At 39.8% G+C, this 20,490-nt stretch overlaps 1 protein-coding gene across 1 annotated transcript in view; it reads right to left on the reverse strand.

Moving 5' to 3' along the window:
• Positions 1-12,889, reverse strand: part of gfra1b (gdnf family receptor alpha 1b) — a 42,302-nt gene extending 29,413 nt beyond the window's left edge. Inside the window, exons 1-3 of the mRNA XM_030077050.1 lie at positions 12,850-12,889; positions 12,062-12,370; positions 11,497-11,580 (exon numbers count right to left, since the gene is read on the reverse strand). Coding sequence (XP_029932910.1) covers positions 11,497-11,580; positions 12,062-12,370; positions 12,850-12,889 — 433 coding nt within the window. The remainder of the gene's footprint in view (positions 1-11,496; positions 11,581-12,061; positions 12,371-12,849) is intronic.
• Between the last annotated feature and the right edge of the window lie 7,601 nt (positions 12,890-20,490).

A 20,490-nucleotide genomic window follows, 5' to 3' on the forward strand; every position in this document is an offset into this window, starting at 1 on the left:
AAAAATGGTAAATGTTCATACATGTACAGTGTGGTATCAAAGTTATTCTATTGATACTGACTAGTCCAAAGTTGCCCTTGTTGTGGCTGTGTTGAACAGATAAGGCAGAACAAAGAGCAGTCAGCTGGATTCGAACCCATGCTGACTCTAAAACAGAGTGTGTGAACGAGTCGGTAACATTGACTGCAACAGTTCAACTGCAGTGACTTGAAAATATCCCTTTGAAAAGGAAAAAGGATCTGGTAGGGCAAAGGAAATGACCTGGAACTTTCCACAACTAACAATTATTTTTTCTGGATAAAAGGGTTTTTCAATACTAAACTTACATTTAATGAGTCAGCATTGATGTGGTTTGTTTATTCCATGGATTTGAGATAAATACATGTTAGTGTTAAGTTTGGCAGTTAAAATGACTAATTGTTGAACTCAAACAGTAAAAAGTTTCCTTTATTTATCTTCAGTGCAATATTAAAGAAGGGGGTGAAGAGTTTTGATCCTCAGACAGGAAAGGTGCACCTACATACACAGAGTATGTACTGTGCTTTTAAGTTTAATAAGTTTTGTTAATAATGTTTTCCACCATGTTTGCTCCTAATAATTCACACCGGCATATTTCTTGGTCACAACAAAGCATCGCACATAATTATGTACAACTGAAAGGGGAATAAAAAGGGTTGTCTGCTGTTTGCTATTTCAAAAGGAGCCTTTTCTACGACTGTCTTGGGCAGAACAGAGTCAGCATGAACTGATTGGAGTCATGCTGGGTTTGGTGCACAGTGCACAGTTACGCTGTTTGCAAGGTTGGATGGGTAAATATTTTCTTCCATTTATTTGTGCAGACACTTTTGAGGCCGCACCTGCAAGAATCTACAAATGCTATTTATTTTAAGGTAGTAATCATAAGTACAATAAGGCGTCTTGTTTAAGTATTGCGCATTCAAATTAAGTGTTAAAATAATATCAACCAAACCTTGTTCATGTATTCAAACCAACCAAGACCAAAACTGAGATTGTTGGAAATCACATTACTGTTGAAAAATAACATGAAATTCACAATTTATGGCAACAAAAGGTTGCATTTATTAAACTGCACTGCAGCATACAGAATTAGACCAGCACACAATCTGCTAAAATACTCCTACACACGACATTTAAGCCCTAGTGGTCACCGAAAAATCATGACAGTCCCCCAAAACACAACCAGTGACACTATAAAAAAAGGATTCAGCCAGTGTATTCAGGTTGGCACTCTAAAAAGGTTCTGAGTTTTATTCAAAACCATTGACACTGTTCTAAATGCCCCACAGCCTGTCAGCTTGGAGGCATCTCCTGAAACTTGCAATAGCTTCCTGCACTTTTTTATTGATAAAGTTGCTACTGCAAGGGCTCTCATCCCAGCTCCTGCATCTGACCCCTCTGTTCCTGTTCCTTGTTCTGCAGCTTTTGAGGAGTTTGAGCCGGTGTCTTTATCATTTTTAGAAGATCTGATTGGCCACATTAAGCCTTCAGGCTCTCCCTGTGACGTGGTCCCTCCTGGTTTCCTGAAAAAAGTTTTTCCCAGTATAGGGCAGTCGGTTCTGGCCATCATCAACAGTAGTCTGGCCTCTGGTGTTGTTCCCCTGAGTTTTAAACATGCAGTGGTCCAGCCCCTACTTAAAAAACCTGGCCTTGATGGCAGTGTGCTGGCCAATTTCAGACCCATCTCCAAGCTACCTTTTATTTCTAAAATCTTAGAAAAAGTTGTCCATGCTCAACTCAAGTCATATCTAGATGAACATGATGTCCTGGAGGTCTTTCAATCTGGCTTTAAAAATCTGCATAGCACCGAGTCAGCCTTACTAAAAGTGTTTAATGACATCCTCTTAGCAAATGACTCCGGTGACCATGTAGTTCTGGTTTTATTGGACTTAACAGCAGCCTTTGACACCGTGGACCACAACACTCTAGTGGCTCGGTTACACCGCCTAGTGGGCATCTGCGGTACTGCATTGGAGTGGTTCAAGTCCTATCTGGCCGACAGAAGTATGAGTGTGAGCCTTGGTGACTCAGAATCCAGCTCTGCTCCTCTGCCATATGGGGTGCCACAGGGGTCGATTTTAGGGCCTGTGCTTTTCTCCTTGTACTTACTACCCCTAGGATCCATCCTGAGAAGGCATGGCATCTCTTTTCACTTTTATGCTGACGACAGTCAGATATATGTGCCACTCAAAAAGAAAAATGCCCTCTCACTCACACCACTTCTGGCATGTCTTGAAGACATCAAAGCCTGGATGGCCCTAAACTTCTTAAATTTTAATGAGAAAAAAACAGAAGTGATGGTGTTTGGTCCCAGTGGCCTTTGTGAAGCCCCCCCTGTTGACTTGGGCCCTTTGGCAGATTTTTTAAAGCAAACAGTCTCAAACTTGGGTTTTAAAATGGACAGTGATTTTAAATTGGATCGGCAAATCAGCTCAGTAGTAAAGTCCAGCTTTTTCCACATTCGACAGCTGGCAAAAGTCAAACCTTTCTTAGCACATCAGCACTTTGAAACAGTGATCCATGCCTTCGTTACATCTCGGCTGGATTACTGCAATGCACTTTATTTTGGAGTCAGCCAGTCCTCCCTCGCACGTCTCCAGTTGGTGCAAAATGCAGCCGCACGCCTTCTAACTGGAGTACGAAAGAGGGAGCATATAACCCCCATCCTGGCCTTCCTCCACTGGCTGCCTGTGCACTTTAGGGTTCATTTTAAGATTCTTTTATTTGTTTTTAAATCCCTAAATGGTCTGGCCCCTCCTTACCTCTCTGAGCTTCTTCACCCCTACGCTCCTGCTCGGTGCCTCAGGTCAGCTGACCTGCTGCTCCTGGAGGTGCCGAGGTCAAAACGGAAGCTCAGAGGGGACAGAGCTTTTTCAATTGCCGGTCCGAAACTGTGGAACGAGCTACCCCTCCACATCAGACAGGCCTCCACACTGTCCATTTTTAAAACTCGTCTTAAAACCCATTTTTATTCCTTGGCTTTCAACCCCACATGAGACTCCGCTTCTGTTTTAGTATTTTATGGTTTGTTTGTTTTAATTATTGTTTTTATGTGTTTGTGTTTGTTTTAATTTACTTTTAATTGTTTTAGTGTTGTTTCAATGTTTTATGGTTTGTTTTATTTATTGTTTTTATTTGTTTGTGTTTGTTTTAATTTACTTTTAATTGTTTTATTCTCTATTTATTTTCCTGTTATTGCCTATTTTTGTACAGCACTTTGTTGCAGCTGTGGTTGTTTTAAAGGGCTTTATAAATAAAGTTGAGTTGAGTTGAGTTGAGTTAATGAAGGAGGAGTCAGGCTGTGGCATGACATGGCTGAAAATAGCACTGCATGCTGGGAAGCCACAAGTGGAATCATTAATTCTTAAATTATATGGGGAATGAATTTGATAAGTGATAATTAGAACCATGTCATCTGTATCCTTATCTTTTGCCTCAAATCTTGTTGCACTTCTGGTTCCTGAAGAACATAATCAAGGTGCTGTTGAAGAGTTCAAGATATTGACGAACAAGGAGCAGTAATATTTAGAAATAATAGAATATTGTGATGTAACTTTGTCTTTATGTGCTGCAGAACAGGAACCTGCTGCAAAACTGTTTTTAACCAAGTCAGGCCAGTTAATTGCTACATCTGTTAAGGTACTTTTAATCTTTCCTGTAGAATACAGATAAAAATGAAATAAGTTCAAATCAAAAGTGACACGTCAGCAGTATTGCTAAAAGATGGTGTGTGCATCCTTAAAGAAGACAGCATGAGCATGTAAGGCCTAGTAGTTAAATGTAATTCCACACAAGCAGAAGTTGCATTTGCCAGCTTCCACTAGTGTGAATTTCATCATTTCATCTTTGACACTGATTTTATTTGCGCAACCGAGGCACTTGACATCAAGTTGCAATTCGAAGACTAATAGACGGAAATACGGGGAAAAGACATTATTCTCATTTGAAAACAGAAGCGGCACAGGTGAAAACAATTTAGGCAGAGATGGTTTTAAACAAACCGTTTTCTGCTTCCTCCCGACTACTGCAATATGGTCAGACCTCTCATCTAATTTGCAGAGACTTTCTCTTAATGATTGCTCCAAAACAACCTAGAGCACAAAATCCGCAGCTATTAGGAGTCAAAACACAGAAGTGTTGCTTTTAAAAGGATGAAGTGAAGATTTGATGAATGTGCAATGTTCTGAAGCCAACACATAAGAAGTTAGATTGATATTTGACTGTTGGAACAAGTTATTTTCACATTGTAATGTCAGGCTACTTTGACCTAATAGAAAACACAAGTTTAAACACACAAACACATGTAGAAAGAGCACATGGTTGCTGGGTCCCTCCGCTGACTCCATGTGGTTCCTTGTACCACACTGAAAACCCTGGTAATAGTGTGCAAGGCAACAAAGGAAGCTCTGCCCACCTATCACCAGGCCCATGCACTCCCATTGTAGTGCTACAAGTAACTTCACTCTCCCTTCCATCACCAAATTTTGGTGGAAAGACCCTCTCACTCCATTCAGCACTGGAGTCGCTCTTATCTTCCATAATCAACTGAGAAGAATTTGAGCTTTAATCGCTTGAGTTGCTTCGGGGTCAGAACACCGGCTGAATGCCTCAAATGCAATGTGAACTAATTGCAAAACATGTCCTGCTTCACACCATCTTGCTGCCAAAAGTGACTTATGCACTTATCTCGCTTATTTTAAAAAGGGATAAATGTTTTTTTCCTCTACCTGGATTTTTTTTTTTTTTTTTGCAACAATGGCACAATACAGCATGTTCTTTCAGTACAATAATCCCATCTGCACAGCAATCAGACCTGCCTAAACAATTTCCAACAATCCTATGACTGAAACTTTTGTACACTGCAGTACTAGAAATGATATTTGCCAACCAGTTATGGCATCTTGTGTGGTGTCAAAGAGGTATGTCAACACAGACTGTAACTCAGGAAAACGCTTTTTTTTTTTTTTTTTTATTTAAAAGGCTGATACAGATGATTTTCCCCAACTATGTTGGCTATCACCGATATGCATTTTGGAGTGTGGGTACAAATTCAGGTGCAAAACAAGTTAAGCTCTTTAGGCTTTCCTGTCTCTTTTTTCAGGACTTCGTGCCAAACTTGGTTCATTTTCTGTTACACCACAGCCACTCACACAGGCTTTACACTGCCTGCTTCAAGATCTGTCCACAGATGGCTTTAGCAACTAGTTGTGTCCAATTCTGATGCAGCATTTTTCCAAGGTTTTCATTTCAGATGGTGATGGCTCACTAAATAAATAAATAAATGAATAAAAAACTCATTACACTATCATGGGAGCTTTGGGATGTGCTGCATTTTTCTTACTCCAACAATCAGCAGCTGATTAACTGAACAACAAAATACAGTTAACACAAGTTCAGTTGCATGTATCACTGCACTGACACTTCACTCATTACCTGAGACATGCTCTTGTATCAGGTTACAAATAGTGCTATGGTAAATTCTAATGTGTTTCCAAAATACACAGAAGGACATTACAGAAAGGACAATTGCCTTGTCCTGCCTTAAGGAGCTGTTTCCCCACATGAAAGCGTTTCATTAGTCTGAGTGAATCATCTTTGTGTTTCATTATGTCTAAATGTGCACTAAAAAAAAAAACACAATTTGATAAAACCTGACAAATTTGGGATGAGGTGTTCGGGGCATTGACAGGACAAAGGCAAATCAAAGCAGGGAGTAAACAAAGGAAAGGGGGACTGCAAACAAACACACTTTGCAAAACAGCCTTAACACAAATCGTGAAAATAGTGGTGATTCAGCCACAACACACAGAGCAAAATGAACTTGAGGCTCAGGAAAACCAGCCTTTTCAAAACTTGCACACAGGTGTTGCCAATGCTCCCAGATGAGAAGCGCTGCCCACCAGCAATCAAAGCCATCTGAGCCCAAACTCAAAACGAGCTTCACTTACAACTGAACTTCAAGAGGGAAAGACAAAAAAGACAGGCAATCAAAGCCATACGCCCAGGAATATATTGAGAAATATTTGTGGTGCAAAAATATAAAAAATAAAGCTCAGTATCAACCCAAGTCCACTGGTAGTCGATTGGATGTACTGATATCAAGTAACTACATGGCCTCAGTTGTGAAATTCAGCCGACACAAAGTTGGTACACAGTTGAATATCAACACTTTGACAGGGCACTCCAGCAGAGTGACATCAGTTTCCTAAAAAAAAGCTTTTCTGTCTCAAAGTGCTGTAACCTTAAGAGACATCCACAGGGGACAGTTGGCACCTGTCACATTCATGGATAAGTGTGCATCGAATCAACAGGGTTGCATTGTTGTTGCTGTGTCTCACAGCCTTTTGAAGCTGTGTGTATGCAATTCACTGGCTGATGAAATGGGTTAATGGATTGTCAATGTCAAAAGTACAAGCACACAGAGCACAGAAAGCTCCCAGCTGGACCAGAGCTGAAACTTTGGTTTCTGATCTTGACATCTCAATTGTTTGTCATAGAAAACTGGCTTTGGCAGGAACAGGGATGACAACAATCTCAGGGATGTCAGATCAGATGAGGCTGGTTTAACCCGAGGCTCTTATTTATTTGGCATTTTACAGCAGGTAAAAGGCCAACATTTTTACTGTCATAGGCATCTACAGTCCATAAAAAGTGGCTGACATGGCAGATGTGCACAAAAATTACAAGTACACTCCAGTAGTGATTATATTACACCACCTCCCCCAGTACACCTAATCCAAACTAGACCCTGATCACCCAAATTGAAAGAACACACTTCAATAATCAAGTGCTGTTTGCTGTGATCACCATTATCATTCCTGATGTCACATTTGCCAATACAAAACAGATCATTTCATCTTGCACCTTATTCATAGTGGATTAGTGATGTGAATGTGCTATATTTTCTCTTGACCCTGTTGCGTGGAACTGTAGGATCAACTCTGTAGATTGGGTAGGATTATTAATATTTGGAGAAACATGGATAAATCACCATACAGGTTGTAAATTAGCATTGTTAATGTTGCAAGAATAAATACACAGGAATATCTGAAATCTGCAGCAGTTTGTCTTTAGCTCATAAAAAGCCTTAACTACTATTGCGTATTAGTTTCACAAATCTGACAAACTTTAAAAATTAAACCTGATAAATAATGGCATTTTCTAATGACAGCCATGTTAGGGAATTCAATTGGGCCATGTGACTGAAGAACAATTTACTGCTAGGGCAAAGGGTGGCAACTCAAACAAGGCAGAGAATATGCTTGTTCAGAGTTACACCCCAATAAACAAAATTATGCTGGATCTCAATGGCAAAACCCAACATCTACAAAGCTCCCTAAAAACGGTGCTGGCTGGAAAGTTAAATATTTTCCACTTAAAATTAGATTGCAGTCTTCTCTGCTGGGCTCCACGATGATCTGTGTGAGTCTCACCTCTTTCTCACCATTGTGTTACATCTCTCAGAGCCACTTGTTCATTGATTTATAAATGACTTGGCATTTTATTTCAGCTCTTCCTGAGGAATTCATCCTAGTAGTTATTGAACTGGGTGTCACCAGCCTCTCAGTTTGGATTAATGATGATATAAACACATCAGTGGATGAGCTTTCTGCAGAGGATGAAGCACAGGGACTTAAACACAGTACTCAAAACAGAGAGGGTCATTCTAGTTGTTGACATGCTGGGAAGCGAATTGATTGCCTCAAAATAATGTGTAGATGTAAGATTGTTCCCTCTCATGCTATATATTTTTAGTCATTGTATTTGCAGACATAAGGTAACTAAGGAAAGCTTATTTTACCTTAGTAGCTAAGGAAAACATACATTGTAGTCATCATGTGAACAACTGAAAGGAGTCAATGATGATGAGTCAATGAGTAGATGCATCTCCAAATTCCAAAGCCATCATGTTTCATAAAATGCAATGTGCTAAAGAATAAACAGTATTGGAATACTACAATGGATAAGGTACATGTAATAATAAGGATTGGTTTTCACCCATTGAGACTGAAGTGAATCTTGTCTTAACATTTGGCCCATGGGATCAGGTATGGACTTAGATATCTTGCCATACGGCCTCGCTCATATATAATTTTGCACTGCGGCTTGCCCAAGGCTCGGCTTAGTTGCGGACAGGAATGAGGTCACCTTATGGCAAATGGATTCCTGATATCTATCCCATTAAGTGGATTTTTTTTTCTTAGAGTTGCCTTTGGCTATTTGCACGCTGCTATACATTAAACTGGCTGCTCTGCCTCTGCTCCATTCCTGCATCTCTATATCTTGCTATTTCCTCCTTCATACTCAAACAGATTTATTACAATAGTCCCAAAGCTGGGGGAGAAAAAAAATTATAGCAACATGCCATGTCTGCCAACTTAAAATGGGAGGAGAGTGTCAATGAGACTGAAAGGCTTGACTTTGATAGAGGAGTGCATTAGCGGCAAAGTAAAATATCTTAATCAAGATTTGAACATTTGCCATTGGTTGGGGGTGATGTTTTAGCAGTCTCACTAACCATACTGCCAGCTAGTATTGCCAAAAGCAAAGCAAATGAAACTGGCACCATGTGACAAAACCAAGATATATGGAAAAACAGCTGCACTGCATTTTCTTTTTTGTTTTAATTTCCCACCTGTATTTCCGGGGAGACACAGAAGTTGCTCCGAGAGCCATATCCTAACCTTACCTGCATTACATTTCCTAAACTTAACTATCCCTAATCCAATGCCTAAACTTAACCATCTGTGGTGAGCCAATCACAGCACTTCTGCCAGATTAACATTGGGCAAAAACTACACAGCGCTTACAGCTTGGCAGAACCTGCTTCTTCCTTATGGCTTTCATAATCTCTTCTGTTTTTTAGTAGATGTCTCATTATCTGGGAGCTTCTTGAATCCTTACCAGTGCTCACTTTCCTAATTGTCTTGCAATTCCGTGGACTGCTGCTCATATTTGTTGTTGCTGATGACATTAATTTGAACAACCGGTTCCATCCAAAATAAAGGCTAGAACTTGTGATTAACAACAGCCAAGGGTCCCACATTTGCTTATTAAAATACATCGTAATTTGACAATTGACTTCTAGTGTGGCATTTTTGAAGACAAGCTCAGAGATAGAAATTTTAGACATAGTAAAACTGAGGAGATGAGGTATACTGCTTGACAATGATTGACAAGTGACAGTTGCTTCAAGCTGTCAATCTTACTATCACACACAAGACAGTTAATGTCAGCAATGCCTCTCGAGCTCACTACTCTCAACAGCTGAAACCACCATTGTTTGTCCTAGGAGCAGCTGAAAATGATGAAATTATGAAGATTTTGGCATCACCTACTTAACCCTGTGCTAGCTGAAACACAGGTTAAGTTTCTTTGTCCATACACAAGAGGCAAGCTGGTGCTACACTGTAGCAGCCATCTCCAGAACAATTGAAGTCATTGGGTACCAGTTTTCAAGATTTTCAAAAAAGAGCAAAAATGACAACAAAGACAAAAACAATACTCCATACACCTTATGCAGCATGATCCAAGTCTTCCGAAGCCAATGATTGCAGGAAAACTTCCATATCTGCACCATCATTTGTGCAAGCCCTCACTGGAGCCTCTGGTGTTTCGCGCTAACACTCAAACCTTACACCTCCACATTCTGCTCGATAAACACTAGTGAGGGTTCTCTTGCAACGTGTGAACTCACAAATATGTTTTTCCATGTTTACACTGCTATGCTACATTTAGACTATAGGCACATGCACTGAAAGAGTTGAGTCTGCTACCAAGCTGTTGCAGCTTTGATCCCTACAGTAGCAACGCTATTTTGCGTGCTTTTCTTGGACCATATAAACTCTCACAAGTTCATATTGAGCAAAATATGGATGCATGAGGCTTTGGAGCATGTAATGCATGGACTGTTATGTGTGGCTGTATTTGCACTAAATTATGATGTAAATATAATAAAGAAATTTAACTATAAATATAGGTCTTCTCCACTCAGGATGCAGTCATTAGGCTTCAGCAGACTCGGATTATGCAATTATCTTGTCTTTTTTTTTTTTTTTTTTTGCAATTTTTAGAACTCTAAGTGGTTCCCATGGACTTCAGTTGTTTAGTTGTTTTGGAGAAGTGTTACAGGGTAAAAACGGATATACACATAACGGAGTTCATTGTGAATGTACATGTAACAGGACAACTGTCCAAGTTCTATGTCACTGTGTCAGTTCTTGTCGAGCAGAGTGTGGATGCCTGAGGCTTTGGTGCGCATTAGGATAAACTGTTTTACCATCAAAGACTAAAGTGAATATTTGAGCTAAATAATGACACAAATGTCGGTCTTTTCCATCTAGGGTGTGATTGTTTAGCTCTGAAAGACTTCCCTGCATGACGTGTTGTGGTCTGCTTTGTGTAATTCATGGTGGAGTCATTTTGTGGTCATTTTTTGCCTTTTTTGAGGTCTAAAAAGTGGTGCTTATCTCTACATCCCTATGTTGTATTTAAAAAGACATTTCACATGTTTTTGTGTCATGCACTGTGAACCTATATAAGCTGCTGATACAACTAAGTAACACTGCCACCAAGACCTATGCCAAAGCATTCAGTCTCTCTCTCTCTCTCTCCCTCTGTCTCTCTCTCTCTCTCTCTCTGTGTGTGTGTGTGTGTGTGTGTGTGTGTGTGTGACAGAGAGAGACAGATTTTTTTTCCACTAAAATAGCTGGCCAGTGCAGCAGAGGTCCGCCAACCATTGAGCCCCATCGCTGAACAACGCCAGGAGATGCAGCACTTGTCACATGCAGCTCTATCAGTGCCATAGAATTCAGACAGATGGTTAGTTGCTCCTGTGTTTAAAAGGTATGTCTGTAATCTCGAAGCTGAATATGGGCCTCAACAAATCCACCTGCACTCCAATGGCTTTTGAAAACACTTATGGAATTTAGATTTACAAAGGCAAGCCATTTTTCCATTTTGATTGATTTAACTTAACTTTTCTTTTTCTTTTAATCTCGGCATTCACCACATTCTTCAGCCTCACCAAGATTTTGGAGCTCAAGCACCACAAACAACCCAAACTCCACTCTAAAAAGATAGTTCATTCAAAATTAGCAAGTAAATGCCGGAATCCAAATTGCTACTTCCAACACAAGTACTCCGACAGTGGAAAAACACCCGGACCTCTCATTATTGCTTTGAGAGCTGAAAGTGAAATATACTAAATTACTGTGCTTTGTGTATGGTGGGTCACGGTGTCAGATAAAAGCTTTTGTGATGGATAATGGGCGTTGAAAGCTGCAGTCTGAAACCAGACAGCAATAGAAAAGGGTGGTTGTCAAACAGAGACAGATTTGTGGTGGTGACGTGGTGACTTAAGCTGAGTTTGAGGCACAAGTTAGTAAAAAATAATGGCTCTATGCAAGGCGCCGTTAGTTTGCACAAAGTTCTAAGTTAAACCTCAGGAATGTCAGGAATACAGGAGCAATGTCTTACCTGATATGATGGGAGCCAAGCGGAAGATATCAGAGAGCCGGCTATTGACTGGTTCATAAGGAGAGTCTTCTAACAAATCATTGCCTGCACATGAACGATAAACACCATCAATATTGTGTATGATTGTAAGTGTGATGTGTCAATATATTTTTGATATATAGCCTAACACAATCAAACACACCAAACTGATATTTACTATGTCTAGTCTTGATTCTTGATTCTGGAACTATTTTGAGCTTGTCAGATAATATTAGAATATAATATATGAAGCTGACTTTGGACAAGATTCACTGCACCTTCTAGCATATACAACTTTGTCTTAAAGTAATCCTGGGATAGATTTAACACTGGTCTGGTGAGCAAATAAGGATTTTTAATGTGCCTCATATTTTCAAAAAGAACAAGCAGCATCATGGCATACACTGAAATAAATATGTGGTTCATAAAATATGGAGTCTGCATATGGAATACTTATGTTCTCAGAACATGATGCTTGTTGTCTTAATTTTGAGGCAATGAACTTTGACATTTACAATTTGATTTGGATCAGTGAGCATGTGCATACCCTGCAAACTCTGGAATATACTCCAAAAGATCCGGAGACAGTTTTTCTCCTTCTTCATTCCCCTCCTACACCTGCAGTTATACAGCGGACTCTGCTTCATGGCATCTATTGCGCTGCGGCATTCGCCCTGCGCCTCGGGACCGGTGACAGCACTGAAGTTGCTCTCCCTCCCGGCCACGCACTGCCTCATCGTCCGGTACTTGGTGCTGCAGGTGTACTCTTTTAAACATTGTTCGCTGGCCTTTACACAGTCTAGTCGGCTGGACCGGGACGATGTGCTGCTGTCACCCTTCAAGGTGAATACTGAATCTGGGAGTTGGGAAAAAAATGATAAAAAAAAATGAAATAAATAAATACATTTTTGGGTTAACTAATCAACTTGTATTATTTATTTATTTTTGTCGTTGCACAGGCCATCCTCTCTAATCAGTGATTCCGATTCCTACTTTTAAAGCTCATGTTCAACAGAAACCCCGGTGTTACTGAGGCAAACTTTGTTGCCCAGCTCACACTGGATGAATACAAACACATCAAGAATCGAAAATAATCAATAACTTGTCGCTAATAAAGGATTGATTGTAAGATCCCATGCATTAGAAATCTGCGTTCCGGTGCGCCACGACGCGCGGTCCATTTGGCACAGGGTGAGCCAATGTTTTGCGCACTCACAGCATTTGCTACATTGATATGAGATGGGAGTTAAATGCACACATGGAAGGAAAAGAGACACTTTTGAAAGTTGACATGGAGATTCAACAGATGAAAACACAGGCTATTTGAATACTTACCCAGAAGGGACAATACAATAATAAGAGTTGCTAAAATCATTGCGCTCCGAGAATTTCCGTGTCTAACGTTAAGAGTGGTACTTCAAAGATTAAAACAAAATATCAAGGCAACTTCTCAGACAGATCCGCGTCGCTTCGCATTTCACATCATCTGAGTTCAAGTGGGTATGCATTATGTAGATCCACGCAAAAAAGAGAGGGCAGCCACGGTCCGCGCTGAGTTCCAGTGAATTCGGCTGGTCCCTGCACACACACCGTCCACCGTCCAAATGTGCGCAGGTTTGGCCAATTAAGATAAACAAGTGAGAAAGAAGAGCTGCGCGCTAAGGATAGACAATTTCCACTCCAGTCTCTTTTGACTCGAGGTGTCCCATCCACTCCTGTGTGTCTCCTCTGCTCTGTCACACAAAAACTGCAAACAGTGTGGATGGTTGGATCCGGCTGCCAAACGGGTTAGGCAAAACTTTCCACGCACGCACGGCAGCACTTAGTGGAAATCACACCTCTACACCAATCAACACAAGTAAATTAAAGAATTAATCAACTTTAATGGTGGCGGTCATGGTGGCTATATATCTCTGCACGCTGGAAAGATAAATCCCAAAAGCTTGAAATATATACATTCCTTGTTTATGAAGTTTTCTAAGGTGCTCATGGTAATGCCGTTTGATCCGCAACTACGCTGTCCTCCACTCCGGTGAAATACAGCGAGGCTTTGGCCACAGGACCGTGAGATCGTGACGTCAAGCTTAAGGAAGACTGTGCACAATGAAAGCAGTCAGTTGATGCATATTAGTGCAGCCTCATTCTATAGCAGACTATTAAAGCAATAAAAACAAAGAATAATGGAAACGCAGGGAACATCTTACACCTGTGGGAGCAAGCCAGTGGCATCAGAACATCAGCATTTATAACAGCTTCATTATGTATATAACCTACAGGTCTGTGCCACATGACAACATAATAAATGTGAGGATACATCTTCCCTTGACCAATTAAATTGTCAGACTTTAAGAAGAGCCTTGAGATCTTGCGGAAAGCAATTAAAGCCCTTATTTGTTTCCAGAAGAAATGTTCTTGCCAGCTCAGTCCTTGAGTCTTTACAGGAACTCTTAGCAGCCTGGGCAGGACCAGCCATTACCCTCCTTGCATTTTGAGGAAGTGGAAGTCTACACAAAGACCACAAATGATGTCCTGTACGATGCCAAAGTTTCAGGCCATTCTTCCCTTTAGCCTCAATTCCACCGATGTGCAAGAGTGTAATTGGACAGAGAGAGAAAAGAAATCATACTGTTTAGCTTTTTCTGAAATGGAATTGTCATACAATTTGTGATAAGCTAACTATGGGCAGAACATTTCCTGTCAAATTTTGTGTTGCTGCACCTAAAAATATGAAATCTGGTCTATGAGTGAAAAATGGGATGCCATCCTTCAGGAATGAAATTTCTGAATCTTGCAACTTGTTTTGCTTTTCAGAGTTTCTGCCCAACACCAGGATATAAATTGTTTTGTGGCCAGTAGAAACAACTTTCCCTCCAGTCCCATGTCAATATTGCAGGTCCAATTGCTATACTAGGTATTATTGGCAGGATTTTCTTGTATCAATATGAACCTTTTGTATGACACCCTGCAATGCTTGCGAACAACACAGCTCTACAGCCACACAAACAGCAGTATCAGTGATCTGCTGTATGTTTTCATTTTGTCCAATTTTGTTTTCCATTCCCCACAAAATCTAGGAAAAGGCGAGGCTATAATAGTATACCATGCATGACCAGTGGAGGGGGGAAACCATAAAACACACTGCTGAAAAAGTCTCTCATTGGGTCCATAAGGTTCCATTTAAATATTTGCTTGATGTTACAGCCTAAATGTCTCTCTAGGACCTAACCATTTAACCACTGATTCATAGGTAAGTGTTTTTATTTTTTTCCCTGTGGGATCAAATGTAGCCTGTTACAAATCAAGATTAGTGGCCAATTTACTGTGCACAAGCTCCTGTGATCTGAATGTGCCACATGACCTCTCTACCCACACACACACACAAGACAGCTTCTTGCTTAAATTGACCTTTTCAGCTGTAACATATTGTTTTGTTTGCATCAGGTGCCATTGACATCTATTACGTTTAAGTGTATATATGAATAGCCTGTGTAAACAATCCAACTAGCAGAGGATCCTTCAATTTGCCAACAAAGAGGCTCAATTAGGATCATGATGGCTCAATCACTTGTGAGTCCTCAGTGGAGTATATCGCTATAGTAATAGACACACATCCAAGTAGGCATAAATCATGTCACATTTCCCATCCTAGGTCAAAGGCAGGCATTAAAGCCATTGATTTATTTATCCTGTAGAAACCACATGCATGAATGAGAGGGCTTCACTGTAGACTCATTCAGAAAATAATATAATTAAAACTTCAGCACTGTATATTATCTTAGCTGTCCCTTGAGAATTTGTTGTGCAATATTGTGTACATGCTGTTGTTTTCTTACAAACATAGAGATGAACTGTTTGTAGATCACTGGATGTAAACACACTCGGCTGTTAGACCGATAAGTCAATACCTCTCTGTGTGGCCTAAGCCATGTGAGTACACAAGCTCATGGACTCCATATCTGCTAGATTTGACATCAGGTGTCATATGAAATAATGAATTCATATGAAATTCTTATCATATAAATATGTATAATGCTTTAAGACAACCTTAGTATAAGATATAACATTGTCATCCTTCAGCTGCAATGCAAATGCAACCTCATGATACAGTCAAGCTACTTTTGTAGGTTGCAACACATTTTTCGATTTATAAAAATGTTCCATATGCTCCATATGTCAACTTACAATATCATCTCCTCAAACCAAAGAAACACTACTCTGACATTTATTACATTATAGATAAAAAAGATTACCATGTCATGATGTGTTATAATTGAAACTTAGATAATGATTTACTGCTGTTCATTAAAGTCCCACAAGAGATGAGAAGGCCATTAGTTCATTGTGTTTTCCTTGAAGTTGACAGTGGCAGTAGCTCATGTTGTATTTCTTGCATATGATGTCCGCCACTTAAACAAATTGAAAATCTATAGGAAATTAGCTACAGGAAGAGGTCTGACTTCCGTGATCTCTTGCTCATTCACCAAAGGACTCTTTATTACCTTGCAAAACCCTTCCCTCAGCATTATCCACCTCACACATTTTATAATGATCATTCATTTGATGTGTCCCCCAAGAACAATGAAGCTTTTGCAGCGCAAGAACACTGATTCCCAGGGTGAGATTTATGAGGGGGTAATCAATATCATTGTTCTATGTGTATCACAGGATTATCAATACTACCTGATTGCTCCTTCCTTCCTATGTAGAGAAGGCCAGTCCATGCACAAAGATGTTATCACCCACCCATGCTGAGAGGAGTACTCTCTTGGTAAGCGCAGAGTGGAATAAGAGAGAAGATGGCACTTTATTTTCACAAACGGATGAAGAGCAATGTAAAGTTTTTGCAGATTTATGCTGAGAAGATGCTCTGCATGATTAACTCACATTCGAGGTTGTTGTCCCACAGCTATGGGAATGCACTCAACAATCACAATGTTACTTTGATACAATTTAGAAAATTCTTGATAATATAAAGGTATTTAAACTGACGGACTAGTGTCAGAACATTGGGGTTGCCTAAGGAGAAATTTGATGTTAATTTTGCCAGAGATACTCAAATGATAAGACCTCCCCAATGCCAATCTCTGCTTTTTGTTGTTACATAAATGTCACATAAAGCAATACTTTTGCTGTATGTTATTTGGAGAAAGCACATAGTTTATAGATCAGACAGCTATTTGTGGAGAAAACAGTCTACCACATTTTGGATCACATGAAGGAAAGAAGAAGAATGGTGCACTGTGCAGCTCTTAATGAAACTGGAAATAAAGATAGACTACCATCTAGTGGAAAAGATAGACCTTTGCAGGGTTTTCTGACCTGCTGAATCATGATCTGCTATTACAAGGGCTACCTAAGAAAACATGTTTTTGTTGTTGCTGTTGTTGTTTTTTAAGTGAGAAAATTCAGTTCATAAGCAGAGTGTACACTGGTTAAAATTTTGTAGTCTACTTTGCCTATTTTGCTTTTGGGTGCAAGAGGTTGATGCACAATATAAGTCCTTAAATCTAGGAGAATGGTATGAAATAATGTCTTACCAGAGGTGGAAAGAGTATTACAAATTGCTACTTAAATAACATCCTTGTTACTTTGCTGATATTTTACTTGGGTAGAAATAGAAGTACTGCTGTAAAAATCTACTGCAGTAGAAGTAAAAAGCGGCTCATTTAAAATGTACTTGGAGAACTTGGGGTACATTTCAAAACAGTAACTGTGTTAGCTGTGATCTTTTCCATGCAGTTAGAAAAGGAAGAGAGAACAAGGCTCACACTAGAGTCATTTAAAGGTGCATTATGCAAAATCACTGAGGGTTGATTGAAGTGAGGACCCTGAAGAAACAACTGACAAATGTGGAATAAGCACATAATGTGATGGTTTAGTCTACATGGTTCTCATCATCAAGCCAACTCACTGATACTATTCAGCTTTTCCCCGCATTTTTACCAGATGATTCTAAATGGTCCTCACTTCCATCAACCATTTACAGTTTTTCATTGTGGAGCTTTTATTGTGAAATTTGGAAATGGCAAAAAGTAGAACCAACAAAGCACAAGAAGACTCTTCTTCTCATCTTTTCTGACTGACTGTTCATTATGAAAGGCTCCACAATCTTTCACTGATCATTCGCTCTCTGTAATGGATGTGATTTTAAACGTCGTGAAGTACAATACTCAGACAAAAAAGTACTTAAGCAAAAGTGAAATTACTGACTTTAAAAAATACTTGCAAAATACAAGTACAAATAAAGCTACTCAATTACAGGTAAGTGAGTAAACATAATTTGTTACATCCACCTCTGGGTCTTACTGATTGCAAAATGCACATCCAAGGGTTAATGCTCTAAAGATGTAGACAGTAGACAGAGGATGCCGTGTTTCATAAGGTTTGTTTTGACTGAAAGTCAAAACAAACCTATTTGTAGCAATCTCAATCAAATAAATAGCTGAAAGTGCACATTAAGCTATAATATAATATAATATTATATTATATATAATAAAATACAACTATGAACAGTCAGTAATAAACTAGAAGATGCTCAGATAATGCAAACCTCCACTGACTGTTTGTTACACCCAAAGGCATCATTTCTATCACTTAAATTGTGAGTTAAATCCATTTATTGACCCTCCAAAAATACTCTTATGAAAGGGAAGCAGGTATCTGTCTCTGAAGTTTTATAGTTGTGGGTAAAAAATGGTGGAAATCCCAGATCTGGCCCACCACCAAAACATAATAAATTGTTCCTTGACTCAAGGCCAATAGTATCCGTCTAGCATATTTCATCTGCTCATAGGTTTCTTACAAATCCTGCAAACAGACAAACTTTCTAACTGGGTGAAAAGAAAGTTATATTTTCTCAGTAAAACAAAATTCATAAATCTGAGATGAAGTTTAAATTTGTATTTCTTTTGAGACAACATGTTACCTTGGATTTTTCCCCCCTTTTGAAATTGTTTTCAAAATTTAGGTTTCGGGACTCACACTGTTCACAGGTACCATACACAAGGACACATTTGTGTTGGCTGCTGCAGATGGACTGCCTACAGTCACACCTTTTGCTGGCTGGAGTCCAGCTTGTCAGCTTCTATCAGTACAATATGAAGGCAGCCACTATTCACCTACAGCAACCACCTGCACACCACATCTCCCATACATGTTGTTCTGACTTGTGAACACTTGCTTCTATTTATTTTATGTATTCTTTCAATATAATACTAAGTAAAATAAAAGGCATGCAGACAATTCAGCACATCATAATGAGATTTCTGGCTGTGAGGTGTAGTGTGGAGCACCTGCATGATTCATTTTCTGAGTTCTCAAATAAAACTGCAATAAAAACAAAATCATCATCCCAACATCACTACAGAATTACAGAAAGAATAAAAACTGGTTCCTCTTGATTAATTTCACTTCAGAAAATAATGAAGAGACTGAACAGAAAACGAAGAATGGGCCCTCAATCACCGATGCCCTGTTAGCTTGGTGCATGTTAGTCAAACGCAATTAGCAAGGGGTTATGTACATTTTGGCCTGAGGGTGGCGCAAGAGGAAAGGTCATGAAGTCATCAAAGTGGACAGGGTTCATCCTCTCGGGAGTATGAAGGTACTCCCCATATTTTATGATTATCCATCCAATAGATCGTTAGGACTAAAAGGCTGGTGCTACAGGAAAGGTGATGGTGACATCCAACTTGATAGAATTCATTTCCTAAGAAGCATGAGTGCACTCAGCAAATTACCTGGCAGTTCACATATATTGTGTACAAACCAAATGTTTGACCTAAGGGTGTCAAAACAGGAAGGGTCATGAGATTGTCACAATAAGATGAATCTTCCTTTGGCCCGTATGAATGCACTCACCAAATATGGCAAACCACTGATTATGTTTTGTGATATCTTGTGAGCAAAGCTTACATTTTGTCCTGTGGGCGTTGCTAGATAAAAGGTCACGGGTCACTGAAATTGACTGGAGTCATTCTCTGGGGAGCAGAAATGTGCTCACTAAATTTCATGGCAATCTGTTGAATAGAGTTTGAGATATGTTGCCTTAGAGCAAAATGTTAAATGGACAGTGTGGACAGACAGATGGATGGAATGACTGACAAGGCCATCCTGCCATCAGGAAAACAAACAAACTCACAAACAGACAAAATGGAACTTTTCCCTCAACACGCTCTTGTGAACACAATAATTCAAGACAAATACACAACATAAACGTCATACTTACACCACAGGCACCCCTTTAACAATCTGATTAGATTTTGGAGCACCTTGCTGCATTAATTAGCATATTAATGAATAACAATGGCAGGTCATTAGGCAGCTCAAGTGCCTCTTGTTTAACTTGCACAGTTACCTTGAGGCAAGAGCGAACTCTGTGGGCATGATTCACATCAGGGGGAAAGGTTACTTCATCAGGTTAAAGAAACAGATACAACAGATTTACAGTCTGGTTGGCAATGAAGGTGAACACATCTGCACGGGCAAACATCCAAAAACCACTCCTCCTTTCCCCTACTATGTCCTACTTTCCTTCATGACCTGCAAACTGATGCTGCTGCTGCTATGTTGCTTGCTGTCCCGGCAGTGAGGGAGACATGCGAATCCACTCGTGACGTCTCCTTCTGCAGATGATGCACAGGTGGTCCTCCCCAGGAAGTGTTTTCAGTGTTGCAGGGGTGACCGCATCACGATCAGTATGACATAAATGACAAAACATGGCAGGGGAGCTGCCAGCTAATAAATGTGAGCATAAGTTAACATAACTTATAGTTAAACTTTCACTTTCACTTTGTTTTAACTTCTTACATTCATTGTTAGCAGGTTCAGGTTAACGTGAGGACATTTTGCGCTTGGTGTGCATAAAAGCTTTGCTTGGCCCTGAGACACATTGCAGCCTTGAGCTACATCAGTTATGATAGGGCCACTTCATCAATAGCAGATGTCCACTTTTTATGATGGAGAAGCAAATGGCCT

This window comes from Myripristis murdjan, chromosome 19 (assembly GCF_902150065.1).
Source record: "Myripristis murdjan chromosome 19, fMyrMur1.1, whole genome shotgun sequence".
Classification (NCBI taxonomy): Eukaryota; Metazoa; Chordata; class Actinopteri; order Holocentriformes; family Holocentridae; genus Myripristis; species Myripristis murdjan.